Source organism: Oncorhynchus mykiss, chromosome 2 (assembly GCF_057628025.1).
Source record: "Oncorhynchus mykiss isolate SJ-2025 chromosome 2, ASM5762802v1, whole genome shotgun sequence".
NCBI classification, from domain to species: Eukaryota; Metazoa; Chordata; class Actinopteri; order Salmoniformes; family Salmonidae; genus Oncorhynchus; species Oncorhynchus mykiss.
In genome coordinates this window covers 94956367-94976331 of record NC_143023.1, presented here as the reverse complement: position 1 = coordinate 94976331, position 19965 = coordinate 94956367, and the positions used below count along the sequence as shown (strand labels likewise).

Sequence of the window (19965 nt, the reverse complement as noted above, 5' to 3'; positions counted from 1 at the left end):
AGAGTGGTGGCACAGCTGGCGCTGCAGTACAGGGCCCTTAACCACTGCACCACCCGGGAGGCCGGGAATTCCTTTTGACCTTAGATGTCCTACGGGGGCCACCGTAGCTGGACTAGTTGTTGATTTGCTAGCTTATGAGGATGTTGTTTCTAATAAATCCAAGCCATTTATAAACAACTACATCTCGTTCTTTCTACAGTATTCCCTCTTGATATCAGAGTCCTGGAGTTTTCCAGCCGTAGTCTGCCTCGACTATATGATGGAAATCACCACAGGCAGGTTGCAATTCTTTTCAAATATGGAGCCTATTTGACTGATAAACCTTAGTTTCAAGCCCAATACATGTTAAACTACATCTTTAGTCTACTTAGCATTGGTAAGATCATAATGACTCCCCAAATTCCTTTTCTACAAGCGACCCACGTAATTTATCTGCTTACTTTACCAGCATTACTCCGCGTAGAGGTAAGAAAAATAGACTTGCTTTCTAATTTGACGTGCTATGATGCCGTAGATGCTCGAGGCCCGTATGTTTTCTCTCACTGACTAGTACAACGCTCGTTTGTACGCTTTAAAAAAAAACAACACTTTTGTTGGAATTGAGCTTGACACGTTCAAGTGATTAAGTCGATGTTCCACTAGTCACCAGCAGGGGGAATAGGCTTTTAGCACTGAAGGAGCCTTGCATATCTACAGCGATACAGAGACCTGGCAGGCGATCTGTAGACACTACACTCACCTTGACGTTCTGCATGCTCAGGATGTTCCCACAGTCGTCCATGTACTGCTTCAGGTCCTTGTCCTACAAGTGAGTGGAGAGGAAGGGGCAGGCATTCAGTCAACCGGGAAGGGGCAGGCATTCAGTCAACCGGGAAGGGGCAGGCATTCAGTCAACCGGGAAGGGGCAGGCATTCAGTCAACCGGAAAGGGGCAGGCATTCAGTCAACCGGGAAGGGGCAGGCATTCAGTCAACCGGAAAGGGGCAGGCATTCAGTCAACCGGAAAGGGGCAGGCATTCAGTCAACCGGAAATGGGCAGGCATTCAGTCAACCGGAAAGGGGCAGGCATTCAGTCAACCGGAAAGGGGCAGGCATTCAGTCAACCGGAAAGGGGCAGGCATTCAGTCAACCGGAAAGGGGCAGGCATTCAGTCAACCGGAAAGGGGCAGGCATTCAGTCAACCGGGAAGGGGCAGGCATTCAGTCAACCGGGAAGGGGCAGACATTGTCAACCAGGAAGGGGCAGACATTGTCAACCAGGAAGGGGCAGACATTGTCAACCAGGAAGGGGCAGACATTGTCAACCAGGAAGGGGCAGACATTGTCAACCAGGAAGGGGCAGACATTGTCAACCAGGAAGGGGCAGACATTGTCAACCAGGAAGGGGCAGACATTGTCAACCAGGAAGGGGCAGACATTGTCAACCAGGAAGGGACAGACATTGTCAACCAGGAAGGGACAGACATTGTCAAACAGGAAGGGACAGACATTGTCAAACAGGAAGGGACAGACATTGTCAAACAGGAAGGGACAGACATTGTCAAACAGGAAGGGGCAAACAAAATCAAATCAAATTTTATTTGTCACAAACACATGGTTAGCAGATGTTAATGCGAGTGTAGCGAAATGCTTGTGCTTCTAGTTCCAAGAATGCAGTAATAACCCTACAAGTAATCTAACCTAACAATTCACAACAACTACCTTATACACACACGTGTAAAGGGATGAAGAATATGTACATAAATATATATGAATGAGTGATGGTACAGAACGGCATAGGCAAGATGCAGTAGATGGTATCGAGTACAGCATATTTAAGAAGAGTAAGGTAGGGTATGTAAACATTATATTAAGTGGCATTGTTTAAAGTGGCTAGTGATACATTTTTTACATACATTTTTCCAATATTAAAGTGGCTGGAGTTGAGTCAGTATGTTGGCAGCAGCCACTCAATGTTAGTGGTGGCTGTTTAACAGTCTGGTGGCCTTGAGATAGAAGCTGTTTTTCAGTCTCTCGGTCCCTTCTTTGATGCACCTGTACTGACCTCGCCTTCTGGATGATAGCAGGGTGAACAGGCAGTGGCTTGGGTGGTTGTTGTCCTTGATCTTTTTGGCCTTCCTGTGACATCGGGTGCTGTAGGTGTCCTGGAGGGCAGGTAGTTTGCCCCCGGTGATGCGTTGTGCAGACCTCACTACCCTCTGGAAAGCCTTACGGTTGTGGGCGGAGCAGTTGCCGTACCAGGCGGTGGGTGGGTGATACAGCCCGACAGGATGCTCTCGATTGTGCATCTGTAGAAGTTTGTGAGTGCTTTTGGTGACAAGACGAATTTCTTCAGCCTCCTGAGGTTGTTGTGGGTGGTCCATTTCAGTTTGTCCGTGATGTGTACGCAGAGGAACTTTACTACCCTCTCCACTACTGTCCCGTCGATGTGGATAGGGGGGTGCTCCCTCTGCTGTGTCCCGAAGTCCACGATCATCTCCTATGTTTTGTTGACGTTGAGTGTGAGGTTATTTTCCTGACACCGCACACACCTCCTTCCTGTAGGCCGTCTGATAGTTGTTGGTAATCAGGCCTACCACTGTAGTGTCGTCTGCAAACTTGATTCAGTTGGAGGCATGCATGGCCACGCAGTCGTGGGTGAACAGGGAGTACAGGAGAGGGCTCAAAACGCACCCTTGTGGGGCCCCCAGTGTTGAGGATCAGATGTTGTTACCTACCCTCACCACCTAGGGGCGGCCCGTCAGGAAGTCCAGTACCCAGTTGCACAGGGCGGGGTCGAGACCCAGAGTCTCGAGCTTGATGACGAGTTTGGAGGGTACTATGGTGTTAAATGCTGTAGACGAGCTGTAGACGATGAACAGCATTCTCACATAGGTATTCCTCTTGTCCAGATGGGTTAGGGCAGTGTGGTTGCGATGGCGTCGTCTGGGGACCTATTTGGGCGGTAAGCAAATTGGAGTGGGTCTAGGGTGTCAGGTAGGGTGGAGGTGATATGGTCCTTGACTAGTCTCTCAAAGCACTTCATGATGACGGAAGTGAGTGCTACAGGGCGGTAGTCGTTTAGCTCAGTTACCTTATCTTTCTTGGGAACAGGAACAATGGTGGCCTCTGGAAGCATGTGGGAACAGCAGACTGGGATAAGGATTGATTGAATATGTCCGTAAACACACCAGCCAGCTGGTCTGCGCATGCTCTGAGGACGCGGCTGGGGATGTCGTCTGGGCTGCAGCCTTGCGAGGGTTAACATGTTTAAATGTTTTACTCACCTCGGCTGCAGTGAAGGACAGTCTGCAGGTTTTGGTAGAGGGCCTGTCAGTGGCACTGTATTGTCCTCAAAGCGAGAAAATAAGTTGTTTGGTCTGTCTGGGAGCAAGACATCCTGGTCCGCGACGGGACTGGTTTTCTTTTTGTAATCCGTGATTGACTGCAAACCCTGCTACATACCTCTTGTGTCTGAGCCGTTGAATTGCGACTCTACTTTGTCTCTATACTGACGCTTGGCTTGTTTGATTGCCTTGCGGAGGGAATAGCTACACTGTTTGTATTCGGGCATGTTTCCGGTCACCTTGCCCTGGTTAAAAGCAGTGGTTCACGTTTTCAGTGTCGCGGAAATGCTGCCATCAATCCACAGTTTCTGGTTTGGAAACATTTTAATATTTGCTGTGGGTACGACGTCGCCGATGCACTTGCTAATAAACTCGCTCACCGAATCAGCGTATTCATCAATGTTGTTGTTTGACGCAATGCGTAAACATATCCCAATCCACGTGATCGAAGCAATCTTGAAGTGTGGAATCAGATTGGTCGGACCAGCATTGAACAGACCTGAGCGCGGGAGCTTCCTGTTTTAGTCTCTGTCTATAGGCAGGGAGCAACAAAATGGAGTCGTGGTCAGCTTTTCCAAAAGGAGGGCGGGGGAGGGCCTTATATGCGTCGCAGAAGTTAGAATAACAATGATCCAGGGTTTTACCAGCCCTGGTAGCACAATCGATATGCTGATACAATTTAGGGAGTCTTGTTTTCAGATTAGCCTTGTTAAAATCCCCAGCTACAATGAATGCAGCCTCAGGATATGTGGTTTCCAGTTTACATAGAGTCAAATAAAGTTCGTTCAGGGCCATTGAGGTGTCTGCTTGGGGGGGATATATACGGCTGTGATTATAATCGAAGAGATTTCTCTTGGTAGATAATGTGGTCGACATTTGATTGTGAGGAATTCTAAGTCAGGTGACCAGAAGGACTTGAGTTCCTGTATGTTGTTATGAACACACCACGTCTCGTTAACAATAAGGCATACCCCCCCCGCCCCTCTTTTTACCAGAAAGATGTTTGTTTCTGTCGGCGCGATGCGTGGAAAAACCAGCTGGCTGCACCGATTCCGTTAGCATCTCTCCAGTGAGCCATGTTTCCGTGAAGCAAAGAATTTTACAGTCTCTGATGTCTCTCTGGAATGCTACCCTTGCTCGGATTTCATCAACCTTGTGGTCAAGAGACTGGACATTGGCGAGTAGTATGCTGAGGAGCAGTGCGCGATGTGCCCATCTCCGGAGCCTGACCAGAAGACCGCCTCGTTTGCCCCTTTTACGGCGTCGTTGTTTTGATTCGCCGGCTGGGATCCGTTCCATTGTCCTGGGTGGAAGGCAGAACACAGGATCCGATCCATTGTCCTGGGTGGAAGGCAAAACACAGGATCCGATCCATTGTCCTGGGTGGTGGGCAAAACACAGGATCCGCTTCGGGAGAGTCATATTCCTGGTCGTAATGATGGTGAGTTGACGTTGCTCTTATATATAAAGCCTAATCTTATAAAACCTAAGATTACCTGGGGTACCAATGTAAGAAATAGCACGCAAAAAAACTAAATACTGCATAGTTTCCTAGGAACGCGAGGCGGCCATCTCTGTCGGCGCCGGAAGTAAACCAGTCATTGTCAAACAGAAAGGGGCACAGAATACAGCAGCAACACAAAACACCCAACACAGCATCCACTAGATAGAACCTGCTGGGACTACAAGTGATATGAACTTAAAAATACTTTATTAAGGATCAACCAACAGCACATGAACGAAAAATAAGATCATTGTATTTGTCAAACTATCGCTTTCATTTCACATTCTATTATCTAGTCTTTCCACCGTAGGCTTTTATCTAGTCTTTTCACCGTAGGCTAGAAGTTGTAACAGAAGGGAATGTTTTTGTGCCTCTCACCAGATACTCGAAGACTAGCGTCAGGGACTTGTCTGTGTGGATGATGTCGTGCAGCGTCACTATGTTGGCGTGTTTCAGGTCCTTCAGTAAGGACACCTCTCTGATAGCAGTGCAAGGTGCTCCCTCCTCGTGCTCCAGTCTGATCTCCTTCAGAGCCACCAGGTTGTCTGTCAGTTTGCTCCTTCCTTTAAACACTGTAGCATACGTTCCCTGGAGGGAGAGAGGGGAGAGAGAGAGAGATTAGAGAGAGGGATGGTAGAGGGAGATGAGAGGGATGAGAAAGGGAGAGAGGGAGAAAGGGATGAGAGGGGGGTGAGAGAGGGAGATGACAGGGGATGAGAGAGATGAGAAAGGGATGGAAGAGGGAGAGAGGGGAGGGGGGTGAGAGATGAGAAAGGGAGAGGGATAGAAGAGGGAGAGAGGGATGAGAGAAGGGAGGAGGGGTGAGAGATGAGAAAGGGAGAGAGGGGGGTGACAGAGGGGAAGGGGGATGACAGAGGGGAAGGGGGGTGAGAGAGGGGAAAGGGAGAGAAGGGGGGTGAGAGGGAGATGAGAGGGGATGAGAGAGATGAGAAAGGGATGAGAGAGGGATGGAAGAGGGAGATGAGAGGGGGGTGAGAGATGAGAAAGGGAGAGGGATAGAAGAGGGAGAGGGGGAGTGAGAGAGGAGGAGAGGGGGATGAGAGAGGGGAGTGGGGTGAGAGATGAGAAAGGGAGAGGGATAGAAGAGGGAGAGGGGGATGAGAGAGGGGAGGAGGGAGAGGGGGATGAGAGAGGGGAGGGGGGAGAGGGGGATGAGAGAGGAGGGGTGGGGTGAGAGATGAGGGTGAAAGGGAGAGAGGGGGTGACAGAGGAAAGGGGGGTGAGAGTAAATCAAATTCAGAGTTATTATTATCATGATGTGATGAACTATATTACATTTAGACTGCTTGAATCACTGATCTATAAATCACCTTCCATCCCAAATAACTCACACACACACACCTCTCCTAACTTGTCCAGTTTGATGTATGTCTCAAGCTTCCCGAATCCAATTTCAGACTGAAAGAAAAGATGAATAAACATTTATGTTAATGAGGTTCATGTCCTTGTTAACAGTGACCGACTTATACCTACAAACGTTTCACAAAACCTTCTGGCGGCCGTGTGTGTGTGTGTGTGTGTGTGTGTGTGTGTGTGTGTGTGTGTGTGTGTGTGTGTGTGTGTGTGTACACTATTTGGTCCCACTGGGTGTAATTTCATCCTGACATTGGCTTTGATGTTGTGAAAGGGAGGAGGCAGTTTGGTGCATGTGAGTGGAAGCATGTGATTCGCTTAACAGAACAGTGAACCATACCGTTCCTCTATTCTCATCCTGACAGGCAGCAGCATAAACACACACAGCGGTGCTGACACAGACCATTCTGAGATGAGATGTAAACAGAAGACAACAGGGAGTGGAGGAGAGCTCTCTCTGTCAGTCTTCCTCTCTCTGTCCGTCCGTCTGTCCCTCGCTCTGACTGTCCGTCCGTCAGTCCATCCCCCCGTCCATCACTCCATCCCCCTCTCCGTCCTCCTCTGTTCGTCCACTCTCGCTCCCTCTCCGCCCCCCCCTCTCCCACTCTGTCCCCCTCTTTCTCTGCCCCCCCTCTCTTACTCACCCTCCCTCTCCCGCCCTCCCTCTCCCTTCCCCTCTCTCTCACACCCTCCCCCTCTCTCTTACTCACCCTCCCCCTCTCACCCTCCCTCCCTCCTCACCCACCCTCCCTCCCTCACCCACCCTCCCTCCCTCACCCACCCTCCCTCCCTCACCCACCCTCCCTCCCACCCACCCTCCCTCACCCTCCCTCCCTCTCCCTCCCTCCCTCACCCACCCTCCCTCCCTCCCTCACCCACCCTCCCTCCCTCCCTCCCTCCCTCACCCTCCCTCCCTCACCCTCCCTCCCTCCCTCACCCTCCCTCACCCACACCCTCCCTCCCTCCCCCACCCTCCCTCCCTCACCCTCCCTCCCTCCCTCACCCTCCCTCCCTCCCTCACCCTCCCTCTCTCACCCTCCCTCTCTCACCAATGATGCTCTTCGGGAGCGGCGGCTGAGGGGCTGGTCGAAGGAGGGGCTGGTGAGCTGTAGTTTCTCCAGGTAACCATCTGGAATACGGATGTCAGCAGGTAAGGACAGACGCTTGTTCAGACGCTTGTTCAGGTCCTACACACACACACACACACACACACACACACACACATACACGCGAGAGAGAGAATGAGTGAGAGAGGGAGTGAGAGAGCGATAGAAACTCCTGGACTCCCCAATAACTGACCAGGAGCTCTAAAATAAACTTCAAGACCTCAAATTTAAAAAGCATGCTAACCTGATGGCATTCTAAATGAGATGCTCAAACTAACTAGTGAAAATTTTCAATTGGCTATATTGGCTAATTGGTTATTTCCCTGACATCTGGAATCAAGGACTCATAACCCCAATCTTTAAGAACGGAGACAGATTTGACCCTAACAATTACAGAGGAATGTGTGTGAACAGTAACCTGGGGAATGTTTTCTGTAGTATTATAAATTATAAATCCTTAATAAGCACAATGTCTTGATTTATACCAAAACATTGCATGACTGATCATATTTACACCCTACACACCCTGATAGATGAACATGTCCACCAAAATATATAAGCTTGCTTTATCAACTTCCAAAAAGCATTTGATTCTATTTGGCATACAGGACTGTTCTACAAAGTTATTGAACATGGTGTAGGGGGTCAAACATTCAACATAATTAAATCCATGTATACTGGCAATACGTGCAGCATTAAAACTGGTAAGAGATAGAACAGAATTCTTTAACCAGAGGCGGGGCCTTCGCCAGGGTTGCCATCTGAGCCCTGCACTCTTCAATATTTACATCAACGAATTGGCCACTACTCTAGAAAAATCCTTAGCCCTTGGTGTTAGTCTCCACAATGCCTACTCTTCACAGATGACCTATGCCTGCTGTCACCCACAGCAGAGCCTGGACCTGCTAGAGCAGTACTGCCAGACCTGGGCCCTGGCAGTAAACCCCAAAAGGACTCAAATAATGATTATCCAGAGAAGATCCAGACCTCAGGGAATTAGACCAAAGTTCTCAATTGGTACAAAATATATAGAGTACTGCACACACTACAATTACTTAGGTTTAAAAAACAAGCTCAAATGGACACCTTAATGAGGCAGTGAATGAACTGAGAGAGAAAGCACGCAGGGCATTCTACACCATTAAAAAGCCAATTCAAATTGAAATACCTATTCAAATTTGGCTTAAACTAATTTAATGTGTCATTGAACCAATTGCACTTTATGGCAGCGAGGTGTGGGGTCCACTTGCAAAACAGGATTTCATCAAATGGATCAAACACCCCATTGAAACCCTATATGCAGAGTTCTGTAAGAGTATCCTACATGTCCAGAGGAAAACTACAAACAATGCATGCAGGGCAGAATTAGGTTAATATCCACTAATAATAAGAACTCAAAAAAGAGCAATTAAGTATTTGTAAACACCTAAAATAGTGACCCCCCTCTCATATCATTACCAAGCCCTGTAATGCCAAGAGCTGAGCAAAGAAAAGAGTCCCCTCATTCAGCTGGTCCTGGGGCTGAGTTCACAAACCTGTTCTACTAACACACTGAAGCCTCAGTCCCCTCATCCAGCTGGTCCTGGGGCTGACTTCACAAACCTGTTCTACTAACACACTGAAGCCTCAGTCCCCTCATCCAGCTGGTCCTGGGGCTGAGTTCACAAACCTGTTCTACTAACACACTGAAGCCTCAGTCCCCTCATCCAGCTGGTCCTGGGGCTGAGTTCACAAACCTGTTCTACTAACACACTGAAGCCTCAGTCCCCTCATCCAGCTGGTCCTGGGGCTGAGTTCACAAACCTGTTCTACTAACACACTGAAGCCTCAGTCCCCTCATCCAGCTGGTCCTGCGGCTGAGTTCACAAACCTGTTCTACTAACACACTGAAGCCTCAGTCCCCTCATCCAGCTGGTCCTGGGGCTGAGTTCACAAACCTGTTCTACTAACACACTGAATCCTCAGTCCCCTCATCCAGCTGGTCCTGAGTTCACAAACCTGTTCTACTAACACACTGAAGCCTCAGTCCCCTCATCCAGCTGGTCCTGGGGCTGAGTTCACAAACCTGTTCTACTAACACACTGAATCCTCAGTCCCCTCATCCAGCTGGTCCTGAGTTCACAGACCTGTTATACTAACACACTGAATCCTCAGTCCCCTCATCCAGCTGGTCCTGAGTTCACAAACCTGTTCTACTAACACACTGAAGCCTCAGTCCCCTCATCCAGCTGGTCCTGGGGCTGAGTTCACAAACCTGTTCTACTAACACACCGAAGCCTCAGTCCCCTCATCCAGCTGGTCCTGGGGCTGAGTTCACAAACCTGTTCTACTAACACACTGAAGCCTCAGTCCCCTCATCCAGCTGGTCCTGGGGCTGAGTTCACAAACCTGTTCTACTAACACACTGAATCCTCAGTCCCCTCATCCAGCTGGTCCTGAGTTCACAAACCTGTTCTACTAACACACTGAAGCCTCAGTCCCCTCATCCAGCTGGTCCTGGGGCTGAGTTCACAAACCTGTTCTACTAACACACCGAAGCCTCAGTCCCCTCATCCAGCTGGTCCTGAGTTCACAAACCTGTTCTACTAACACACTGAAGCCTCAGTCCCCTCATCCAGCTGGTCCTGGGGCTGAGTTCACAAACCTGTTCTACTAACACACTGAAGCCTCAGTCCCCTCATCCAGCTGGTCCTGGGGCTGAGTTCACAAACCTGTTCTACTAACACACTGAATCCTCAGTCCCCTCATCCAGCTGGTCCTGAGTTCACAGACCTGTCCTACTAACACACTGAAGCCTCAGTCCCCTCATCCAGCTGGTCCTGAGTTCACAAACCTGTTCTACTAACACACTGAATCCTCAGGACCAGAACATCCCATCAATCAGAATAAACCAAATTACAACACACTCAAAACGACATTGCTTATTGGGAAACACAAGCACAGTGCTATCTGGCCATAAATCGACAGCACACCATGGCTAACTATTTGACAATGATTACTGATCAAAACCTTAGAAAAACCTTGACAAAGTACAGGCTCAGTGAGCACAGCCTTGTCATTGAGAAGGGTAGACACAGGAAAGCCTGGCTCCCTGTAGAAGAAAGGCTGTGCAACCACTGCACCACAGCAGAACCTGGCTCCCTGTAGAAGAAAGGCTGTGCAACCACTGCACCACAGCAGAACCTGGCTCCCTGTAGAGGAAAGGCTGTGCAACCACTGCACCACAGCAGAACCTGGCTCCCTGTAGAGGAAAGGCTGTGCAACCACTGCACCACAGCAGAACCTGAGACGGAGCTGCATTTCCTGACAAAATGTAAAAAAATATAAAACAATTAGAGAGAGTGTCATTTCCCCAAATTTGAAACCCTTATTCAAGGTTTCAAAGACCTCTCTGATGAGGATAGGCTACCCGTGCTGTTGGGGGAGGACGCAGAGAGCTGTGGGTTGGCAGCGCACTACATTGCTGCCTGCCATAAGATGAGGGACAGTGTCTGACAAACCAATCAACCTGCACATGTCCTCTATGTGTGCTTATTGTTGAATGTATAGTTATTTTGACCCTTGGTTATTGTTGTTACTGTTGTCCCGTTGACAATGTTGATTCTTATTATCTTCATATTGTAAATATCCAAAATAAGCTTTGGTAATATGTACATTGTTACGCTATGCCAATAACGCGAATTGAATAGAGAGAGCGAGAGAGCGAGAGAGAGAGAGAGAGAGCGAGAGAGAGAGAGAGAGAGCGAGAGAGAGCGAGAGAGAGAGCGAGAGAGCGAGCGAGAGAGAGAGCGAGAGAGAGAGAGCGAGAGAGAGAGCGAGAGAAAACAGCTAGGTAACATGCTAATGTAAATCTAGACCTTAGGTAAACAGAGTCAACTAAACAGAGTAGAGGAGACCCTAAACTAAATCCTGGGGGAGATCCTTGGACTCTTGGTAGCTCAGTTAGTACGGCACTTGTAATGCCAGGGTTTTGGGTTCGATTCCTGGGATCACCCATTTGTAAAATGTATGCATGCATGACTAAGTGCTTGGCATAAAAGCGTCTGCTAAATGGAATATATTGTAATGAAACAGGCAGGGAGCAGGTCTTGAACCCTCAACCTTCGAACCCGAGGTTCTACGCGCTATCGACTGTGCCGCAAAAGCCTGCTTCTGCGTGCTCCTCATGCTCCGATTTCCGCGCTTATAAACCCAGGGTTGTTACACTATTATTATTTTACAACAGTTGCTTCTAGCCTCATGAACAGCCCACCTAGGACTCCATTATCTAACAGAGAGTACTGTGTGTGTGTGTGTGTGTACACGTTATAAATGGTATGCCTGAGGCTGTGTAACAGACATGGGATCATGACCTTATCCCCCGAGGAAACCTGTCCTAAAACATGAGCTTGATGGCTTGTTATATAGAAACAGAAACGCACACACACACACCTCTTAATGCATTTCCTCTGTTGGTTAGATTACTGGATGTTAATCTCTCTGGCTGTTTAAAATCCACTCCCACCCTTTCTGAGGCAATGCTGAAGTAACAGTGGGAAACTGGGTTTATGCAACCCTGAACTATCAAATGGTTTTCTCCAGTGTCTAAATATATGATTGAACCCGGCCAGGCAGCACATATAAAAGTCTGTTTTACATGATCTTTCTAGTGCTGAAAGAACCAACAACTATCTACTATCGACCCTGCCGGCTCTGCCCCCGCTGCCGGCTCTGCCCCCGCTGCCGGCTCTGCCCCCGCTGCCGGCTCTGCCCCCGCTGCCGGCTCTGCCCCCGCTGCCGGCTCTGCCCCCGCTGCCGGCTCTGCCCCCGCTGCCGGCTCTGCCCTTTCTATTTCTGTCTGGAATGTGACCATGGTCTCATCTGCCTTTTGGTTGTGTAGTTGTGTAACTAGGGGGATGTTGAATCATGCTTTATACAGTATGTTGATAGAGTAGCAGCATAGGTAAGTGTTATTGCTGCTATTACTGGATTGATGTTTTCTTTGTTTAAATTAAGAAATCCTATTGGTCTATCTATCTTGAGCTACGGAATCCTATTGGTCTATGTCCCTCCAGTGCCAGGATTGGCGATATCGGGGAGGGGGGGGGGGGAGATGTTATCCGTCAGCTGACCTCTGAACCCCTTCCTCCTCTACAATTGTCCAATCATCCGGTCCTAATCCTGTACAACGGGGCCCATCTGGAACGTATTACATTGTGTAATCCCATACAGTGATGTAATCCCAGAACAGCCATGTATCCTCTAGTCTACTTACCACTACAGGACAATATAATACTACTGACAACAGAACAGCCATGTTTCCTCTGTAGACTACAGGACTATATAATACTACTGTAACTGACTGACCGCAGACACAGAGGAGGCTCAGTCAGAGAGTTCGGGGAATCCCTTCAGTATGTCAGGTCCACTGTTTAAAAGTTATAGTGGGTATAATGTTGTAATCATTATTGTATGGTAACGGCAAAGGAAAATATACATATTCAGAATGGACGATACAGTTCGATTCTCCTCTGAACTTTAGGGGCAACTTCACCAGGAGAGCTGGTATATGGACCGCGTGATAGGTCCCAGGAGCCCTGGTATATGGACCGTGTGATAGAGCCCAGGCTCCAGGAGCCCTGGTATATGGACCGTGTGATAGGGCCCAGGCTCCAGGAGCCCTGGTATATGGACCGTGTGATAGGGCCCAGGCTCCAGGAGCCCTGGTATATGGACCGTGTGATAGGGCCCAGGCTCCAGGAGCCCTGGTATATGGACCGCGTGATAGGTCCCAGGCTCCAGGAGCCCTGGTATATGGACCGTGTGATAGGGCCCAGGCTCCAGGAGCCCTGGTATATGGACCGTGTGATAGGGCCTAGGCTCCAGGAGAGCTGGTATATGGACCGTGTGATAGGGCCCAGGCTCCAGGAGCCCTGGTATATGGACCGTGTGATAGGGCCCAGGCTCCAGGAGCCCTGGTATATGGACCGTGTGATAGGGCCCAGGCTCCAGGAGCCCTGGTATATGGACCGTGTGATAGGGCCCAGGCTCCAGGAGCCCTGGTATATGGACCGTGTGATAGGGCCCAGGCTCCAGGAGCCCTGGTATATGGACCGTGTGATAAGGCCAAGGCTCCAGGAGCCCTGGTATATGGACCGCGTGATAGGGCCCAGGAGCCCTGGTATATGGACCATGTGATAGGGCCTAGGCTCCAGGAGAGCTGGTATTTGGACCGTGTGATAGGGCCCAGGCTCCAAAACCTGGTATATGGACCGTGTGATAGGGCCCAGGCTCCAGGAGCCCTGGTATATGGACCGTGTGATAGGGCCCAGGCTCCAGGAGAGCTGGTATATGGACCGTGTGATATGGCCCAGGCTCCAGGAGAGCTGGTATATGGACCGTGTGATAGGGCCCAGGCTCCAGGAGAGCTGGTATATGGACCGTGTGATAGGGCCCAGGCTCCAGGAGGAGCTGGATGTCTAGGATGTGATAGGCTCCAGGCGCGTTGTTATATGGATCGTGTGAAAGGCCCCAGGCGTGCTGCTGAAAAGGCCCCAGTACAGCAGTGTCTACTGTATTGACAGTTATTGATGGAACAGTGGGACAGAACGGCTACTAGCAGAGGTGTGGACTCAAGTCACAAATATGATGACTTGCAACTCGACTTTGACACCAATGACTCGTGACTTGACTTGGACTTGAGCCTTTTGACTCAACCTGACTTTGATACCGTCCCCAAGCCTCCCCGACCCTCCCCAAGCCTCCCCGACCCTCCCCAAGCATCCCCGACCCTCCCCAAGCATCCCCGACCCTCCCCAAGCCTCCCCGACCCTCCCCAAGCCTCCCCGACCCTCCCCAAGCCTCCCTGACCCTCCCCAAGCCCAAATATTAAAAATGATGCTATTAAAAAGTGTGCAGCGCATCAACTCTTCATTTAACGGATTACAGTTTGAATCGGACAGCAGCCAGTCAAATTGTGCCAGCTGAGAAACAGTTGTGAGTGACGGTGAAGAGGAACGTCGGCGGGTGAATTCAGATGGAGCCCTTGGAAAGATGACCTCCAAAAGTATTATTTTCGGATATAAAGACGATGCTGTATCAACCCCAAAAAATGTTGCAACGTACAAAACATGCGGGAAGAAAATTACAGACGGAGGAACAACAATTTCAAACTTTCTTCGACATTTGAAGCTGCACAAATAACATTAAGTCGTGGCTAATATAGCCGACAGATATATAATTTATAACTTTACTGGTGTATCATGTAGGCTAAATCAATGAGCCTCCACACAGTCAGTCAGTGCGGGAACGTGATCATTGCACCCAAGATTGAGCTACAAGATTGAGCTACAACCGGATTGAGCTACAACTGGCTAGACAGTTGGTAGCCTAAATCCTGCCTGATGTTACTGCTGTTCCTAAAACCATTGACATATGTTAGCCTACTGTAACCACATAGAAAGTGTGTGTGTTAAGGTTGGGATTGTGTACAAGCCTACACCACTTGATTGCGCCCCATAGCGATCCTCAATAGTCGATTTAATTTAGAAAGTAATGAGTATATAGATATTTATAAAAAGCACTCATGATTTGCGTAAATGTAATATACTAACTATTACTCTTGTTAAAAATATGAAATGGTAATGAATGGTGAAGAGCACATTATGACTCGTTTAGGACTTGAAACTTCATGGTCTTGACTCGGACTTGCCTGTCTTGACTTGGGACTTGAGTGCTAAGACTTGAGACTTACTTGTGACTTGTAAAACAATGACTTGGTCCCACCTCTGACTACTGGTATGTGGAGCTCCTTCCCTCTCCCTGTGTGCTAAAGGAAATGTGTCAATACTCATCAGGCATGTGATGGGATGTGTTGTGGTGCTCTGGGCTGAAGCTGTGGTGCTCTGGGCTGAAGCTGTGGTGCTCTGGGCTGAAGCTGTGGTGCTCTGGGCTGAAGCTGTGGTGCTCTGGGCTGAAGCTGTGGTGCTCTGGGCTGAAGCTGTGGTGCTCTGGGCTGAAGCTGTGGTGCTCTGGGCTGAAGCTGTGGTGCTCTGGGCTGAAGCTGTGGTGCTCTGGAGGGGGTCAATCAAACAACGCGTTCCAAAACACACAAAGCAGGACTCTGTAGGGAGTGGCTCTGAACAGGAGCTAACTGGCGTATTGTGGATCGCCTACAGGAGGCAGCATGGGGAGAGCTATCTAGCTAGCAGAGTCAGAGAGAAGGGGAGGGAGGCTGGAAGAGAGAAATAGAGAGAAAGAGAGGGTGAATGAAAAGAGAGAAAACCAGAGAGGAAGAGAGGTGTTGTTTGTGGGGTTTCACGTTCCTGTGTAAGGAGCATGTAGGTTTCTAGCAGACTCAAACCTCTCTGTAGATAATGCAGTGGTCTGTGTCAATATGCACAGTAAGGAACGTGTAGGTATCTAGCAGACTCAAACCTCTCTGTAGATAATGCAGTGGTCTGTGTCAATATGCACAGTAAGGAACGTGTAGGTATCTAGCAGACTCAAACCTCTCTGTAGATAATGCAGTGGTCTGTGTCAATATGCACAGTAAGGAACATGTAGGTTTCTAGCAGACTCAAACCTCTCTGTAGATAATGCAGTGGTCTGTGTCAATATGCACAGTATATGAAAGCATAAACACCATGTGGAAAGTTTTACTTCAGGTTTTTGATGTTGTGAATGCCAATTGTGAAAAGAAAAAAAAACACCCATTGGTTTTTCTCTTCTGTTTTGTTGTTCCCAAGGCAGGCCTCGTTGCTCGGTACTTTTCTGGAAGACAACCAATCCCTTTCCCTAGTGGACATCACATGCCCTTCACAGTTTGTCTTCCAAAGCTAGATTTACAGTAGTAAGATTTAGATTCTATACTAGTATATTTACAATGACACACACGACAGCATCATTGTTTATCATCAAACTAGTATCCTAGTATGAATATATACTATATATATAATATATAATATTTATATATATTTATATATATATATATATATATATATATATATATATATATATATATATATATATATATATATATATATATATATTATATAATATATATATATTATATAATATATATATAATATATTATATAATATATATATATTATATAATATATATATAATATATTATGTAATATATATATAATATATTATATAATATATAATATATATATATAATATATAATATATATATAATATATAATATATATATAATATAATATATAGTATATATTTATACTAGGATACTAGTTTGATGATAAACAATGATGCTGTCGTGTGTGTCATTGTAAAGGGTTTAAAAACACTGCTTCCCATACTTGTTCAATGAACCATAGACAATTAAAGGACATGCACCTGTGGAACGGTCGTTAAGACACTAACAGCTTACAGATGGTAGGCAATTAAGGTCACAGTTATGAAAACTTAGGACACTAAAGAAGCCTTTCTACTGAAAAACAACAAAATAAAGATGCCCAGGGTCCCTGCTCATCTGCGTGAACGTGCCTTTGGCATGCTGCAAGGAGGTATGAGGACTGCAGATGTGTTGTAAGGCAGGTCCTCACCAGACATCACAGGCAACAACATCGCCTATGGGCACAAACCCACCGTCGCTGGACCAGACAGGACTGGCAAAAAGTGCTCTTCCCTGACGAGCCAAGGTTTTGTCTCACCAGGGGTGATGGTCGGATTTGCGTTTATCGTCAAAGGAATGAGCGTTAGACCGAGGCGTGTACTTTGGAACGGGATCGATTTGGAGGTGGAGGGTCCGTCATGGTCTGGGGCAGTGTGTCAAAGCATCATCGGACTGAGCTTGTTGTCATTGCAGGCAATCTCAATGCTGTGCGTTAAAGGGAAGACATCCAACTCCCTCATGTGGTACCCTTCCTGCAGGCTCATCCTGACATGACCCTCCAGCATGACAATGCCACCAGCCATACTGCTCGTTCTGTGCGTGATTTCTGCAAGACAGGAATGTCAGTGCTCTGCCATGGCCAGCGAAGAGCCCGGATCTCAATACCATTGAGCACAGACTGGAATATGTTCCGGGATTTATCCAATGGCATTGAGGAATACACCAGCTCAGTCATCGGCTTCAACAATAAGTGCATCAATGACGTCATCCCCACAGTGACTGTACGTACATATCCCAACCAGAAGCCATGGATTACAGGCAACATCCGCACTAGCTAAAGGCTAGAGATTACGCTTTCAAGGAGCGGGAGACTAATCCGGACGCTTATAAGAAATCCCGGTATGCCATCAGACGAAATATCAAACAAGCAAAGCGTCAATACATGATTAAGATTGAATCTGACGCTTGTCGGATGTGGCAGGGCTTGAAAACTATTACGGACTACAAAGGGAAACCCAGACGCCAGCCAGAGCCTACCAGACGAGCTAAATGCCTTTTATGCTTGCTTCGAGGCAAGCAACACTGAAGCATGCATGAGAGCACCAGCTGTTCTGGATGACTGTGTGATAACGCTCTCGGTAGCCGATGTGAACAAAACTTTTAAAACAGGTCAACATTTACAAAGCCACTGGGCCAGACGGAATACCAGGACGTGTACTCAAAGCATGCGCAAACCAAATGTCAAGTGTCATCACTGACATTTTAAACCTCTCCCTGACCGAGTCTGTAATACCTACATGTTTCAAGCAGACCACCATAGTCCCTGTGCCCAAAGAACAAAGCTAACCTGCCTAAATGATTACCGACCCGTGGCATTCATGTCGGTAGCCATATGAAGTGCTTTGAAATTCTGGTCATGGCTCATATCAACAGCATTCTCCTGGACACCCTAGACCCACTCCAATCGCCCCAACAGATCCACAGATGACACAATCTCAATCGCACTCCACACGGCCCTTTCTCACCTGGACAAAAGGAACACCTATGTGAGAATTCTGTTCATTGACTACAGCTCAGCGTTCAACACCCTAGTGCCCACGAAGTTCATCACTAAGGACTCTGGAACAAAATACCTCCCTTTGCAACTGGATCCTGGACTTCCTGAAGGGCCACCCCCAGGTGGTAAAAGTAGACGACAACACGTCTGCCACAATGATCCTTAACACTGGGGCCCCTCAAGGCTTGTGTACTTAGTCCCCTCCTGTATTCCCTGTTCACCCACGACTGCGTGGCCAAACACGACTCCAACACCATCATTAAGTTTGCTGATGCCACAACAGTGGTAGGCCTGATGACCGACAACTATGAGACAGCATAGAAGGAGGAGGCAACAAGCTCTCCCTCAATGTGAGCAAGACTAAGGAGATGATCGTGGACTACAGGAAAAGGAGGGCCGAACAGGCCCCCATTAACATCAACGGGGCTGTAGTGGAGTGGGTTGAGAGTTTCCAGTTCCTTGGTGTCCACATCACCAACAAACTATCACGGTCCAAACATACCAAGACAGTCGTGAAGAGGGCACGACAAAACCTTTTCCACCTCAGGAGACTGACAAGATTTGGCATGGGTCCCCAGATCCTCAAAAGGTTCTACAGCTAACCATTGAGAGCATCCTGAACGGTTGCATCACCACCTGGTGTGGCAACTGCTCGGCATCTGACCGAAAGGCGCTATAGAGGGTAGTGCAAACGGCCCAGTACATCACTGGGGCCAAGCTTCCTGCCATCCAGGACCTATATAATAGGCATGTCAGAGGAAAGCCCATAACATTGTCAGAGACTCCAGTCACCCAAGTTATAGACTGTGCAAAGTCTATGACCAAAAGACTCAACAGCTTCTACCACCAAGCCATAAGTCTGCTGAACAATTCAGAAAACTGCCACCACACAATTTACATTGACCCCCCTCCCTTTTGTACACTGCTGCTACTCACTGTTTGTTTGTTACCTATGCATAGTCACTTCACCTCCACCTACATGTACAGATTACCTCAACTAGCCTGTACCCCTGCATACCGGTGCCCCCTGTATATAGCCTTGACATTGTTATTCTTATTGTGTTACTTTTTATTATAACTTTTAATTTTAGTCTACTTGGTAAGTATTTTCTGCACTGTTGGTTAAGGGCTTGTAATTAAGCATTTCACGGGAAAGATTCGGACCGCAGAGTGAAGGAAAAGCAGCCAACAATTGCTCAGCATATGTGGGAACTCCTTCAAGACAGTTGGAAAAGCATTCCAGGTGAAGCTGGTTGAGAGAATGCCAAGATTGTGCAAAGCTGTCATCAAGGCAAAGGGTGGCTATTTGACGAATCTCAAATTTATTTTGATTTGTTTAACACTTTTCTGGTTACTACATGATTCCATATGTGTTATTTCATAGTTTTGATGTCTTCACTATTATCCTACAATGTAGAAAATAGTAAAACAAAAGAAAACCCTGGAATGACTAGGTGTTCTAGAACCTTTGACCAGTGGAGTGTGTGCGCACGCACACGTTCAAAAGTTTGGGGTCACTTAGAAATGTACATTTGTCCATTAAAATAACATTGAATTGTTCAGAAATATACCGTAGACATTGTTAATGTTGTAAATGACTCTTGTAGCTGAAAATGGCCAATTTTTTAAGGAATATCTACATAGGCGTACAGAGGCCCATTATCAGCAACCATCACTCCTATGTTTCAATGGCATGTTGTGTTAGTTAATTCAAGTTTGTCATTTTAAAAGGCTAATTGATCATTAGAAAAACCTTTTGCAAT

The 19965-nt window shown here is 47.7% G+C and overlaps 1 protein-coding gene across 4 annotated transcripts in view; it reads right to left on the bottom strand.

Moving 5' to 3' along the window:
* LOC110500336 (cyclin-dependent kinase 17) overlaps positions 1 to 19965 on the bottom strand; it is a 106203-nt gene that overhangs the window by 13417 nt on the left and 72821 nt on the right. For all 4 annotated transcript variants that reach the window (XR_016489652.1, XM_090213228.1, XM_090213230.1 and 1 more), the window contains exons 5-8: positions 7252 to 7389; positions 6191 to 6247; positions 5207 to 5416; positions 740 to 802 (exon numbers count right to left, since the gene is read on the bottom strand). Coding sequence is in view for 3 of the 4 variants with exons in the window: in XM_090213228.1 (XP_090069354.1) it covers positions 740 to 802; positions 5207 to 5416; positions 6191 to 6247; positions 7252 to 7389 (468 nt within the window). In the remaining variant the exon portion in view is untranslated. The remainder of the gene's footprint in view (positions 1 to 739; positions 803 to 5206; positions 5417 to 6190; positions 6248 to 7251; positions 7390 to 19965) is intronic.